At 34.6% G+C, this 16659-nt stretch overlaps 1 protein-coding gene across 5 annotated transcripts in view; it reads left to right on the top strand.

Annotated features, from left to right (window-relative positions):
- LOC126882177 (condensin complex subunit 1) overlaps positions 1-16659 on the top strand; it is an 827360-nt gene that overhangs the window by 376887 nt on the left and 433814 nt on the right. For all 5 annotated transcript variants that reach the window (XM_050646993.1, XM_050646992.1, XM_050646995.1 and 2 more), the window contains exon 8: positions 8882-9032. In XM_050646993.1, coding sequence (XP_050502950.1) covers positions 8882-9032 — 151 coding nt within the window. The remainder of the gene's footprint in view (positions 1-8881; positions 9033-16659) is intronic.

Raw genomic sequence — 16659 nt, 5'->3', positions numbered from 1 at the left:
ACATCAGATTACGAAAACATCCCATATATTTTGTCGGACAGAACATCTAATTGATCTGTTACCCTTTCATTAAATTCTCATGCAAAAATCAGACTGCTATTACTAACCAACATGATTCCTGTAGTTTGACATGGTCTTCGTGTTCTACTCATTAAAATGCCCAGTTGGTGATTTTTTCACCAGTCTGGTTTTTGCATGAGAGTTTAATGAATTGGTAGCAAATCAATTGAAAGTTTTATCTGACAAATTACATAAACATTTTCGTAGTTTGACGTTCCAAATTTTTAACCTGTTCCACAGTTAAAATTTCCAGTGTTCCCATACATCAAAGTTTGTTGGACTAGACACCGTTAAGCTATTAATAAATTTTCAGCTTGCTATTAATCAACTTTTTTTTTGGTACACGGGATCCAGGTCTATATGGAATAAATAAATAACAAAACAAATTCCCTGTCAAAACTGCATTTATTTTGAATAGAATGAAAAACAAAATAATATTGTTTTAACAAAATAGGGGATAAATGTTAAAATTTAGTATTTATAAAGTTTGTCACATTGGCCTAAAATTAATGTCACTAGTTACGTTAGTGTCACATATAAATAATTGTAATAATATTAATAAAAACCATAATTCCTAGCATGAGTGCCTCCTGTTTTTTGATAATTTAGTTAGGCGAGGAAACATAAATGAGTTTCTAATAGGGCTTTTCATCGATTGTCATTTGTTTCGAGCTTCTGTTAGATGTTGTATAATCCGTGTATAATATTACTATACACGGATTATACGACATATTATGACAGAAGCTCAAAACAAATGACTGTGAATGAAAAGCCCTATAGAGGGAACACGAAAAAAATTAACATTATCCGATCAGCTTGACTTCCATAGTTCACTACTATACAAGTTACAGGCATGTTTTCAGCACTTAAAATCACCAAAAACGAAAAGTTTATAAAATAATCAATCTAATGAATGTCTTTAAATATTATATTAAGCTCAAAATCACGACAAAAAACAAATTAAAATTAACATTATTCTGATCAGTTGGAATTCCACAGTTCACTACTATACAAGTCACAGGCATGTTGTCAGCACTCAAAATCACCAAAAACGTAAAGTTTATAAAATAATTAATCTAATGAATGTCTTTAAATATTATATTAAGCTCAAAATCACGACAAAAAAACAAATTAAAATTAACATTATTCTGATCAGTTGGACTTGTACAGTTCACTACTATACAAGTGACAGGCATGTTGTCAGTACTCAAAATCACCAAAAATGTAAAGTTTATAAAATAATTAATCTAATGAATGTCTTTAAATACTATATTAGCTCAAAATCAGGACAAAAAACAAATTAAAATTAACATTTTCCCGATCAGTTGGACTTCCACAGTTCATTACTATACAAGTCACAGGCATGTTGTCAGCACTCAAAATCACCAAAAACGTAAAGTTTATAAAATAATTAATCTAATGAATGTCTTTAAATACTATACTACCTCAAAATCACGACAAAAAACAAATAAGAAAAATCAATAATTACATTGAGTTTAGGTTAAGACCAGTTTTGTGTGCCAACCAAAGATCACGTGGGATATCTTTGACAGGTCGATGGATTGCCTAATTTTACATTAAAAGGTGATAAAAAGTGAATAATAATTTCCTGGTTAAAACCAATACTTGAAATTGAAATTTGAAATTATTGAAGGTTTATTTTAACAAATTTATTGTAAGCAAGGATATTTATCTTTCTTATATTGAAATAAGGAAAGTAAGACTGCCGCCGGAATAGGAATCTTAAAACTGATCATGTTTAAATATGAAATACTTAAGGCAAGTAGGTTTTTAACATTATTTATTAATCTGTACTAAATGAAGCAGGCTTGCAACACAGGGTTTGCTGGGTACCCAGATAGCATATAAACTTGTTTCAAACTTGCAACAACTTTGATACATCAAACATGAAAGCTTGCTGCAGGTTTGCCATGGCAATTTTGCAAGCTTGCAGCAAGTTTAAATCAAACTTGCTAGTTGGTGTGTGACAAACTTGCATGAAGTTTGTTTTTTCAAACTTGATACAAACTTGATATAATAAACTTGCTGAAGGTTTGTTTTTGTTTTGTTGCATGAAGTTTGTTTTTTCAAACTTGATACAAACTTACTTAAGGTTTGTTTTGACATACTAGCCACAATTTGAATAAAACAATGTGAATAAAAAATACAATACCATTTTATATAACTATTTATTCAGTAATCACTCAACTAAAATACAATCTATTGTCTAAAATTATTTATTGGTACTTACATTAAACCCGCTAGCTTCAGATTCCGATGCTCAGTTTTGTCTCAGCTCTGAAACAAATAAAAGAAATTGTTATAAAGTCTTGCTGTGTGAACAGAATTAATATATGCTATTAAAAGAGATAAAAACATGTTAAAGTAACAATTTTACAATAAAACCTAAAAGTTATTTATAAATAATAATTATAATATGTTTATTTTGGATAGCATGTATGTAAATACAGTTAGAAGCTACTAAAGACATAAAAAAACTTACCTAATCACCACAAGCAGGTGGGTCTATGAAAAACTGAAGAAAACAAGCTTCAGCTTAGTAATTCAAGTAATAGTCTCGGATAATTAATTGTACGGTAAATGTTGTAAACAAATCAAAGAAAAATATCAACATAGGATAGGATACAAATTATCACCGTTTGGCAGGATGGCAGGTTACTTTTCCCGTGTTGCCAGCTGTCGAGTAAGCTTTTTCCCTCAACGTACCTTAAAAATTCCCACTTTTATGATAAAATTCCCTCCTATGCTTCTATTTAAAAAATCTGTGAAAATATGTTGAACTATTTTTAAATATTTTGATTTTTATAAATATTTTACAATTTGGACTGGAGCAAAGATTCCCTTATAAGTTAACTTTTTCCCTTTTATGTTGAAAAGTCTCGCAGAAATGGAAATTTACCACAGGTGGCAACACTCTCGTTTTCGTGGGAGTGACATCAGTCAGGGTAACGAACGAAACCGAACCGAACCGACCGTAACGTGTAATAGATGGCACGCGTGACATGGCTTTGCAACTGTACGCTTGCAGCAAAGTTGCTACAAACTTGAATCATCATCTTTGTCATAACAATATTGAAGCAAACTTGACACAAATTTGCCTCGTCATATTTGACGCAGCAATTTAAAATCAAAGAAGAATCAAACTTGCCACAAGTTTACATGCTATCTGGGTAGATTTTTAAACGTAACAATTGGCAAAACTTCATCTACAGAGGAGTTGGTGAACAGTATGCCAGTTGTAACCTCATACAGAGCGTTAGTTTTGGTGGTGGCGGCATAGTGCTACGAAGCATTATTGCTTTGAAAGGACATACCGAACACATGGAGGTGATTAGGCGAATGCCAACTGATATGGACATTGAAAACATTTTAGGAGATCATGTTTTGCCATTTGCAAGCCACATTAGATATGACATATTGGTGCTAATGCACGTCTTCATGTCGCTAGAACAGTGAATACAGTCGGAAAAATGAAAGAATACCCATGAACGAACATATAAAACACGCTGTATTTTCCTGTCGCCGTGTCACAAAGAAAATTGTCCAGTGCAAGTACATGTAACAATAATTATTACATGTACTTGCGCTGGCCAATTTTTTGTGTGACACGGTGACAGGAAAATACAGCGTGTTTTATATGTTCGTTCATGGGTATTCTTTCATTTTTCCCACTATACTTACCTTGATGAGATTCAATTTAAAAATTATATTGGCCACCATATAGTCCAGATCAGATTTAAATCCGTTTATAGCATTTATATGACACATAAAAATCGCATTCGGAAAAGAAATCCTATTCCTATGATACTGGGGGGCTAAAGATAACAGCACCAAAAATTTCATTTCACATGCGTATGCAATATTTTTGTCCGTGAGTATACAGGGTATTTGCTAAAGAATGGGCTATAACTTAACCTTAGATTCTTGAGCTTAAAATAAGTCGATTTAAGCTAATTTACCTTAGTACCAAAGTTGATAATAACCGAAATACAGGGTGCCAAAGTTAAACTTTTATTTTATTTATTCTTGAACATTTCCTGACAGACATAGGATAGCAACAAGAAATTTGGTAAGCGGATGTTTTTTGGGATGAGAAATCTAAATTCGCCACCAAAAATGATGTATTACCCAGACGGCGGTACATACGCCTTTCAGCGCTCATTTAATACGTTCAATTTTTTATCCTCACTCCACGTACTCTTTGAATCAAAATTTTTATTCTCTTAACGTTTTTACTTAAAAAAGGTATACTACATTCATCTCGCTAAACTTAACTGTTTTCGAGATAAACGCATTTTAAGTCTGCGATACCACATAATTTTTTGCATAATATCATTGTAGTTAGACCCGAAAAATAAACTTGAAGCCATAATAATTGTGCCAGTTCTCATATTTATGTCATTGCATCGCAAATTCCATTTGAAGAAATTTGCGATACATTTTTGTAAATTTTTATAGTTTTAAGTTATTTTTCGGGTATAACTACAATGATATTATGCAAAAAATTATATTGCCTCGCAGATTTAAAATGCGTTTATCTCGAAATCGGTTTAGTTTAGCGAGATGAATGTAGTATACCTTTTTTAAGTAAAAATATTAAGAGAATAAAAGTTTTGATTCAAAAAATATGTAGAGTGGGTAATAATAAAAATTGAACCTACGAAATAAGCGCTGAAAGGCGTATGTGGCACCCTCTGGGTAATACATTATTTTTTGTGACGAATTTAGATTTCTCGTCTTAAAAAACCCCCACTTACCAAATTGTGTGTTATTATCCCATGTCTGTTGGAAATATTCAAGAATAAATAAAATAAAAGTTTAACTTTGACACCCTGTATTTCGGTTATTATCAACTTTTGTACTAAGGTAAGTTAGCTTAAATCGACATATTTTAACCTCAGGAATCTAAGGTTAAGCTATGGCCCATTCTTTACCAAATACCCTGTATATTAAAACGGCATATTTGTGTTGTAAATTGGGGTTGTAAAAAATCATTTTTCGAAAGTTTACGTCCAGAAACACGTTGGATTCTGTAATTGATTGAAATTTAATGATTTTTGGTCGTTCCTGCATGAAGCTTTCATAATTTAATTCATAACTTGGTTGGACACTTAAAAAAAATCAGCTCTAGTGGAAAATGCTTTTCAATTTCAGTAAAAAAAATTAAAATCATAAACTAAACTTAGGTAAATATTCCAAAAAACATTATTTAGTCAAAGATTTACTCACCTTTTTGGTGAAATTTATTATTTAAATCTTGACAATGAGACTGGCGGGCTCAAATGTTTCTGAATAACAGATAGCAATTGAATAAGAATATATGCAAAAAGGTCACATGTCAAAAGGACACCTTTTTGTGGAATTAGAGAAAACTTTTGTTTGAAGTAACAAGTTTGTAACTATATTACCTTACTTAAATTATGGCAAAAGTAAATACTATTACTTCTACTGTACAATTAGTTTCGAAATGTATTTTATCATATACAGGGCATTTTTAAAAATGTGACATGGGACATTTATGCAAAACAGAAGTAATTTAATAATTCAAACATTACTTTATTCATAATAAACAAGGAAAAACATGTTTTTAGATTGTCTCCTTCCTCATTTGCATCTTTAGAATTTGTTGTAGGCCATAGGATAATAGTATCGAAGAAATGTTGATGTTCCTCTTCAATAAAGGCTTTACACTTCCTAATATGGTCAATTTTATTGACTTTTATGGGTGCCTTGCCGCTAGGGTATGCTTTTGTAGATGGTAAGCATAAACCGGAACTGGCACTGATTTTTCCAGGTTGTAACAGGTTAAATGTATCAAAGCATCAATAAATGGGTATGTAGGCTTGAACCTGGCCTTTATTCCGAGCTATATTTAAAACATGAAAAAGTGATAATATTAAAAGTTAACTCTTTCATTACGGGTGAGTTTGTTTGATTTTTCAGAAACACAAATGTTTTATAAAATTTAGGCCACCAATTTTTGAAATCCAGTATATCTGTAGTATCAACTAGAAAATTAATCATACTTCTTTATACTGCTGGTAACAAAAGTTCGGTAATTTGATCAACCGTAGATATTCTGTCATATTTATTTTAATTTCTTTTTGCCTGGGCAAAGTCTCCGTCACAAGGAAGAAAATAATGTAGGAAAAAACATGGAAATAATGGATTATCTTTTCAAATGGACCACACCCTGTAAGTCAATTGAGCATTCGAATTAGGGTATGGTTTTTATTTTGGCCCCAGTTGTTATCACTGAAAGTATGTAGTTCTTTTCGTTTTCTCTTGAATTCGTTCAGCTAATCCATAAGAAATAATTTACATATCTCATTTTGCTGTTTTCCTTCGTTTTCCTGTTTTGTCCTTCGTGGTATATGTACATTCTTGCTTGATTGTTCTGCAAATTATGTATGCAAAATACCGATACTGTTAGCTGCTGGTAGTAAAAAATTTTACCAACGGATGTCTTCGGCAACTAAACATTTTGCATATAATCAAATGTCGAATCAAAGACATTTTGAGCATCTGCTTTTTCCTCCGTTTCGCTTGACACTTTTGAGTAAAATTTTTTACTTCTTCGCTTATGAACAATCAATTCATCCACCGCGGCCCTTTTATTAGCAGTAGCATTTAGTCTCTTGTTTTGTTTTTATATGAAAAAGAAAAAGGAATCGCCCAGCACAAACTTGGAGAAGATCAATCTTGGACGAGATAAGAGATAAGAGGAAAGTCCTGGAATGATAATAATATGAAGGCCTTAGCGCAAAATAGAACCCGATGGCACGTTTTCACTGAGGCTCTATGCTCCACATAGGAGTTCAAGAACATTATATATGATATATTTATTTATTTTTTTGTTTTAAAGTTCGTAACTCGAAGAGATGCCAATCTGTGGTCTACCAAATGCAAAATGAAATTTTCACGAAAAAACCTCAAGAAATGGAATAGCTCACAACATTAGTTGGATATTTTTTTTAAGATCATGTATAATACGAATGGTCAACTCCCTATCCAAGTATTTCGTTTCTTGTCCAGAGTAGTGGCGTATTTTTACAGGAAACGACTGAATCTGCTCCCGGACTAATTGCCTGACGTCTTTAGAAAATGCATTAGCGCTTGGTTGTTTTCCACGTAACTAAATCTCTAGGTTTTGTTCTGACAGATTTTCTATTCTTCTAACACGCTTATCAGTGATTACATGTAAAGACATAGAAGCTTTCAGACAAACATAATTTTATAAGATCCTTTAAATACTTAAAAGTCTTTGACTGGGGTTTGTGCCTCTCACCTTGTCGAGGACGGCGATGCTTAATACATCAATAAGACCCTTAGAAAGATGTCTTGTTCATCTTTGCCTTGAAGAGAATAGAATCGTTGGTAAAAGTGCAATTGATCGGCATCACTGAAATTCTCTTAGCATTTTAGCTTACAACTAAGAAACATTAAGTCATATTTTTATAATAAAATATATTATTATAAAAAGTACCTCATGACCTAAAACCTAAAAAGTAACATTATTACCTTTGGAATTTATATAAGACTTAACTTCTATCCTTTTTTTCTTCTAATATTACGGTCGTATTTAGTAAAATCACTTCTACGTTTTCTTTCACGCATTTCAATATTGCTCGCCATTGGTAATAAGTACATGGTCTGTCGTAAGAAATCAAACAATAAACTAAAACAGACAACATACGACGTGGTGACGATAAACTAGAGGCCCTTGTATCGATATAACATCATCGCTGTATCTTAGACGTTAGTCGTAAAGGGAATATGTCACCGACGAGTACCATTACTGCATAACCTTGTGTAAATGCACTGATGCACTGAAAGAAGGCTCTGAGCAGTGTTCTCAGACCTCCTGAAATTTCAGGAGACCTACTGATGGCGACCCTCGCCTACTGATCTACTGATGGCGTCCTTAAACCTCCTGATGAAGTGATGAAATTCTGAAAATCATCTGGTTTTGTTCCAACTCGATACAAAACCGTTCTTGAATGATTACGAGGATGCGCAGTAACGAAAAATGTGTTACTGCGCAGCATTACTGGTCATTGCGCATGCGCGTAACGATTCAAGAACGGTTTTGTATGGAGTTTTAATTTTTCAGAAATTTATCCTATTTTATTTTTTTTATTTTTATGCTTTAGCCGCCATATAGCGTTGCCACAGCCGTCCCTTACAGATTTTATAGAGTTGCATGCCTACCTATAAACGTAAAAATACTCCACCAACTGATTCTACTGATTTTTCGTGGCGACATCTAGTTGCCAATCTATAAACGTAAAGACTGAAACTACAGAATTCTACCAATTTTTGAGGCGAGCGAGTCTCCTGAAATCTCCTGATCGTTCGTGGCGACACCTCCTGATCCTCAAAAAAGTCATCTGGGAACACTGGCTCTGAGAAAAAGTGTAACACTCTTTTATTATGGATCAAAGCTGTAGTACAATTACCTATTGCTTCTAAAATATTAAAAATTTTCAGTATTTGTGTAATATTGAAATAAAAATACACATTGGGATTAATCAGTTATTTAATTGTCATTAATATCCATAGTTACAAATTTTTTTAGTTTTGTACACTGCATTCGAACTTTTATGGAAATATGTAAAGTATATTTGGATTAAATATGTACAATGCGCAGTATTCAATGTAGATATATTTGCCTCAGTTTTAGTTGTAATACCAATATTTTTGAAAGAAAAGTAACATTATGGAGCTGGTTTTTGAACTTTTTGAACATGTTTAATAATTTGTTTGAATGTTCGCTTAATCATTTATATGTTTGGAACAGAAAACGATGACGAAAATGAAGAACAAGATAAGATTTCTCTAGATAAGGTAGAGGAAGTAATCAGACTCTACCTGTATGACTCTAAATTCAAGGAGGCTATTCAGATTTTAAAATGGGCACTTAAAGACCACAAGTTTTTGGAGAAGTTCAAGTAAGTATATAGCATTGATACATAATAGTTATTAAGGTACCAAGGGTATTATAAGGATAATAACGCTTGAGGTCAACGGTGTATATACGTTGACCGAAAGCGTTATTATCTATAATACCTGTGGTGCCTTCAACGTTTAATGTCCGACTAAATTCTTCTTTATATGCAAAAAAATAGTCGTAACATAATTGTGGTAACCATAGTTTTACTTATACTCTGGGCTAATTAGCAAAATACAAGGAAAAGATATTTACCAGCAATTTTATTGCTGGAATCGAATCTTATTATTGTATGTATTAATAATATAGATATGCAAAGTCCGCAGATAGTGTGCTACTTTTTTTATAAACAAAATGGCGCCCGAAAATCGTGTTTTTTTCAATTTTTGCTCTATAACTCCAAAGCTTTTAACTTAACACCAAAAACACCCAAATAAAAATTCACCGCAATTAAATTCTGCATAGAGACGCGTTTTTCACGATTTACTTCAATGAAAGCTTTTCCCGGAAAATGCGGGTTTTTTCAACAAAATCTTAAATTTTCAACTAAAATTTTAGATAAGTAATTGGTAATCAATAATTAAATAACTTGGTAAAAGCTCTTTTCATATAGATCATAATTCCAGAAGGCGATACAAATTAAATAAACGGTTTAGCAACAATTGAATTGTTAATTAAAAATTTACGGTCGCTATAATAACCACAATAATTACGATGCATAAGAATAACTATGATTTTTTTATAAAAAGACACTATACCTATCTAGTGTACTTTACAGAATTGAAATTTGACTAATGATGAAAGGGTTGCCAATGCGAGTCCATTATACAATTGGATATGGTAATTGAGTCAATACTCGCAATCTTTAGTTTGTATTTTTTATTAGTTGTTATGTAATCATGGGGCAACCGGTTTCGAGTCTTACAATATATGACTCATCATCAGGCCCAGTACAAAAAGTCTTCTCTATACAAACTACAAGCTAAAAAACACAAAACGAGAGACATGTACACATATATATATATAAAACATGAAAAAACAACTTTGTCTTGGTTTCAATCACATACAATAAAGCCAAGCAACTGTTTAGTATTGAACTCAACAGTCCATATCATGTAAAATGAGACCTTATATCATTGGGAGCGACCAATCTGATGAAAAGTGCTTGGTATATAATTTGATATATATACTACCATCAATCCATAACTAGTCAAGGGTCGATGGAATCCTGGTAAGATAGTATGCGATCAAAAGACATAATACAAAATTTCTTTAGTAAACGGTATCTACTTACATAACAGCCATAGAAACTGTTCCACAGCTAAAGATGTACCTGGAAGTCACCAGCCCCATAAGAAGAGTTGACCAATCAAACAGCCCTTAGTCTCTTAAATTGTTAGTTAAGTGTAATTTGGAACCGTACAAGAAATTATTTTATACTGTGTTCCCAGTGGTGTGTGTTATTTCTCTTAAACAGTTGTTCTTGTCCAATTTAGCAGTTGTTTTTATGTTTTATGTAGAAAGAATGTACAAACATTTAAATTATTAAAATAATGGGACATCACACACAAAATTTCACATGCACAAAATTTTAAAAAAATTTTAAAAATTGTTTTTCGGTTGAAAAAAAAAAATTTTGTCCATGTGAAATTTTGTGTGTGATGTCCCATTATTTTAATAATTTAAATGTTTGTACATTCTTTCTACATAAAACATAAAAACAACTGCTAAATTGGACAAGAACAACTGTTTAAGAGAAATAACACACACCACTGGGAACACAGTATAAAATAATTTCTTGTACGGTTCCAAATTACACTTAACTAACAATTTAAGAGACTAAGGGCTGTTTGATTGGTCAACTCTTCTTATGGGGCTGGTGACTTCCAGGTACATCTTTAGCTGTGGAACAGTTTCTATGGCTGTTATGTAAGTAGATACCGTTTACTAAAGAAATTTTGTATTATGTCTTTTGATCGCATACTATCTTACCAGGATTCCATCGACCCTTGACTAGTTAAGGATTGATGGTAGTATATATATATCAAATTATATACCAAGCACTTTTCATCAGATTGGTCGCTCCCAATGATATAAGGTCTCATTTTACATGATATGGACTGTTGAGTTCAATACTAAACAGTTGCTTGGCTTTATTGTATGTGATTGAAACCAAGACAAAGTTGTTTTTTCATGTTTTATATATATGTGTACATGTCTCTCGTTTTGTGTTTTTTAGCTTGTAGTTTGTATAGAGAAGACTTTTTGTACTGGGCCTGATGATGAGTCATATATTGTAAGACTCGAAACCGGTTGCCCCATGATTACATAACAACTAATAAAAAATACAAACTAAAGATTGCGAGTATTGACTCAATTACCATATCCAATTGAAATTTGACTATTTAAGCGGCCTCAAGAATATTTTAAAATTATAAACAATTTTTTGGCTTATAAACAAATAAAATATTTCGGGAAATATTAAACTAAGTTAAATTCTGAAGACGGTATTTGAAAAACAGCGGTATGACACTTCTTCCAAAAGAAAAAACCTTTAATTATGATGAGTGGTTCCTGAGATACATCCGGTCAAAGTTGACCGAAATTTACGCCAAAGATATAAACAATAGGATCATAATGTTTAAACCGTCACTTTTTTATTTTTGTTCTTTTTCTCCACGCCAATTTTCATATCTTTAGAATACTCATAACACATATTATTATAATAAAAACTATCGATAATACGTGTGAAAATTGCGAAAAATACCAAAATTCCAATCAAAAATTAGGTTGGAGAAAATGTAATCTCAAAATTCAAAATCGGTATACGTTAATAAAATGCATTTTCTCGGCTACCCAGGGAGCGATTTTCTTCATTCTTTTTTTGTTTCCAAGTAACTCGAGTAGAGCCATCTAACTATCGCATTATTAAATGTCAAACTTGCTTTTGTTTTGTTATAATAGATTAATTTATTTATACGGAAAGAAAACTACATATTTTTTTCAGTTGTAGACTTTTTTTAGATAAACTTACTTCAAGTGTACCTTTTAATGTTAAAAATACAAATATTTTCATTTGAAAGCTGTATTATTATTTAAACAATCTTTATTTAAACAGATTAAAAATTTTTGCTATAATAAATAAATTAATTTATTAAAACAAAACAAAAGCAAGTTTGACATTTAATAATGCGTTAGTTCGATGGTTCTACCCGAGTTACTTGGGAACAAAAAAAGAATGAAGGAAATTGCTCCATGGGAAGCCGAGAAAATGCATTTTTTTAACCCTTTGTTTCCGGAAAACTTTTACAATCAAAAATTTAGGTAAAAATTAAATAATCTTATTCTATTGGGTTCCTAAAAGACAAAAAAGTAAAAAATATTTTTCTTTTACGTATTTTTTTTAATAGGCTATGGTTTCGACATGATACCACTAGGAAAGTGGAGATTTTTTTTCAAGCAAAAACTGAAAACTAAATAAACTGATAACTAAATAATAATATAAAACGTAGGTTACTTTTTATGATACAATGAAAAACAGTTCTTTTTTTCGGAAAGGCACAATCCAACCTTACATGTCGCACACTCCCACCTGGTTCTCTGAGGATCCTTACTAGTGCTACAAAAAGCACATCGTCTAGATGTCCCATGTTGTGGCATATGCAAACATTGGTCAAAGCGTTTCTCAAAAGGCACAATTTTTTTAAAATGTGTCCCTGTGACTGAAGGAGAAACACGAGAGAATGAATTATATTATTGTACGTAGAATTGCGACATGGTTTGGCTGATATAATGTTATTGTTTATAATACACTTCGAAGACTTGTAAATAAAGTATGTTGTAGCAGGGGGTCTACGCTAGGTGTCGCGTCAGTCATGCACGTAGCGCATATATTTTTTCAAATTTGGAATATGGCAACAAGGGGAAAATGACGTGCATTCCTTATTGTTTTACTTTTCCTTTAATAGGGAACTTGCATAATATTTTAAATTAAAAAAATGCTATAAATCTTAACGGAACACAATTTCAAATATATATATATATATATATATATATATATATATATATATATATATATATATATATCAAAGCAAAAAGTTGTTTTTATGTTTCGTTTGGCCCCTAATGACGATTAAAATCGAGAGAAGATACAAATTATAGCAACCAGCCAAAAACGCGCCCTCATTGGTCGTGACGTCATATCATTATAATTTGTAATTTGATATTCGTTTACTTGTTGTAAAATAATCATTTTATGGTGTATCTCAGTTTTATAAATCTTTAGATAGTTGCTGTGAACTAGATATTTAAAAATATTTGAGTGTTTTTGTTAAGACAACTTTTTTAAAATGACCGAAGAGGGTTTTTCTAAAGGACAGTACAATAACTTACTAATTATGAACATAAATCTTTATTTTAATTTATTTTAATTAGTTAATTTTGTAGTAAAAACAGTTCCAGAAAGATGTTGTATAGGTAAATATCATTTAATCTGTAATTTCTTCTTCTTCTTCTTCTACGGCACTACAGCCCAAATTGAGCCTTGGCCTCCTTTATTTTTTGCCTCCACCCTTGCGTGTCTGTGGCTGCTCTTCTCCATACACGGACTCCTAAACGGGCTTGTGCGTCGCTGTTTACTGTGTCTTCCCAGCGCTTTCGTGGCTTCCCAACCGGTCTCTTTCCTTGCATTCTAGCATTCAGTGCTCGTTTTGGTAGCCTAATCTGTAAATCTAAATCTAAATCTGTACTTTACATCTACGAAAATGTACCAATAGTTATATTTTCTTTTTGTTCAAAATACACTCAATTTGTTAAAACACTATTAAAGCAGGCAACAGACATTAAATACTTATATTAAACTTATTTTCACATACATGAAGACCTTGAGAATGAACTAAAATGCCTTTAATGTACGTATTTTCGAAATGAACGTTTCTTATCGACTGGTAATGTAATAAATATTTTATTGGGGATTTTTATGTTTATACTTTTAAACAATGGTACTAAACAACACTTATAATTTATTAACTTATATAACACACACACACACACACACACACACACACACACACCACACACACACACACACACACACACACACACACACACACACACACACACACACACACACACACACACACACACACACACACACACACACACACACACACACACACACACACACACACACACACACACACACACACACACACACACACACACACACACACACACACACACACACACACACACACACACACACACACACACACACACACACACACACACACACACACACACACACACACACACACACACACACACACACACACACACACACACACACACACACACACACACACACACACACACACACACACACACACACACACACACACACACACACACACACACACACACACACACACACACACACACACACACACACACACACACACACACACACACACACACACACACACACACACACACACACACACACACACACACACACACACACACACACACACACACACACACACACACACACACACACACACACACACACACACACACACACACACACACACACACACACACACACACACACACACACACACACACACACACACACACACACACACACACACACACACACACACACACACACACACACACACACACACACACACACACACACACACACACACACACACACACACACACACACACACACACACACACACACACACACACACACACACACACACACACACACACACACACACACACACACACACACACACACACACACACACACACACACACACACACACACACACACACACACACACACACACACACACACACACACACACACACACACACACACACACACACACACACACACACACACACACACACACACACACACACACACACACACACACACACACACACACACACACACACACACACACACACACACACACACACACACACACACACACACACACACACACACACACACACACACACACACACACACACACACACACACACACACACACACACACACACACACACACACACACACACACACACACACACACACACACACACACACACACACACACACACACACACACACACACACACACACACACACACACACACACACACACACACACACACACACACACACACACACACACACACACACACACACACACACACACACACACACACACACACACACACACACACACACACACACACACACACACACACACACACACACACACACACACACACACACACACACACACACACACACACACACACACACACACACACACACACACACACACACACACACACACACACACACACACACACACACACACACACACACACACACACACACACACACACACACACACACACACACACACACACACACACACACACACACACACACACACACACACACACACACACACACACACACACACACACACACACACACACACACACACACACACACACACACACACACACACACACACACACACACACACACACACACACACACACACACACACACACACACACACACACACACACACACACACACACACACACACACACACACACACACACACACACACACACACACACACACACACACACACACACACACACACACACACACACACACACACACACACACACACACACACACACACACACACACACACACACACACACACACACACACACACACACACACACACACACACACACACACACACACACACACACACACACACACACACACACACACACACACACACACACACACACACACACACACACACACACACACACACACACACACACACACACACACACACACACACACACACACACACACACACACACACACACACACACACACACACACACACACACACACACACACACACACACACACACACACACACACACACACACACACACACACACACACACACACACACACACACACACACACACACACACACACACACACACACACACACACACACACACACACACACACACACACACACACACACACACACACACACACACACACACACACACACACACACACACACACACACACACACACACACACACACACACACACACACACACACACACACACACACACACACACACACACACACACACACACACACACACACACACACACACACACACACACACACACACACACACACACACACACACACACACACACACACACACACACACACACACACACACACACACACACACACACACACACACACACACACACACACACACACACACACACACACACACACACACACACACACACACACACACACACACACACACACACACACACACACACACACACACACACACACACACACACACACACACACACACACACACACACACACACACACACACACACACACACACACACACACACACACACACACACACACACACACACACACACACACACACACACACACACACACACACACACACACACACACACACACACACACACACACACACACACA

This window comes from Diabrotica virgifera, chromosome 3 (genome assembly GCF_917563875.1).
Source record: "Diabrotica virgifera virgifera chromosome 3, PGI_DIABVI_V3a".
NCBI lineage: Eukaryota > Metazoa > Arthropoda > Insecta > Coleoptera > Chrysomelidae > Diabrotica > Diabrotica virgifera.
Note: the sequence above shows the minus strand (reverse complement) of the source record. Positions and strands in the feature narration are given on the sequence as shown.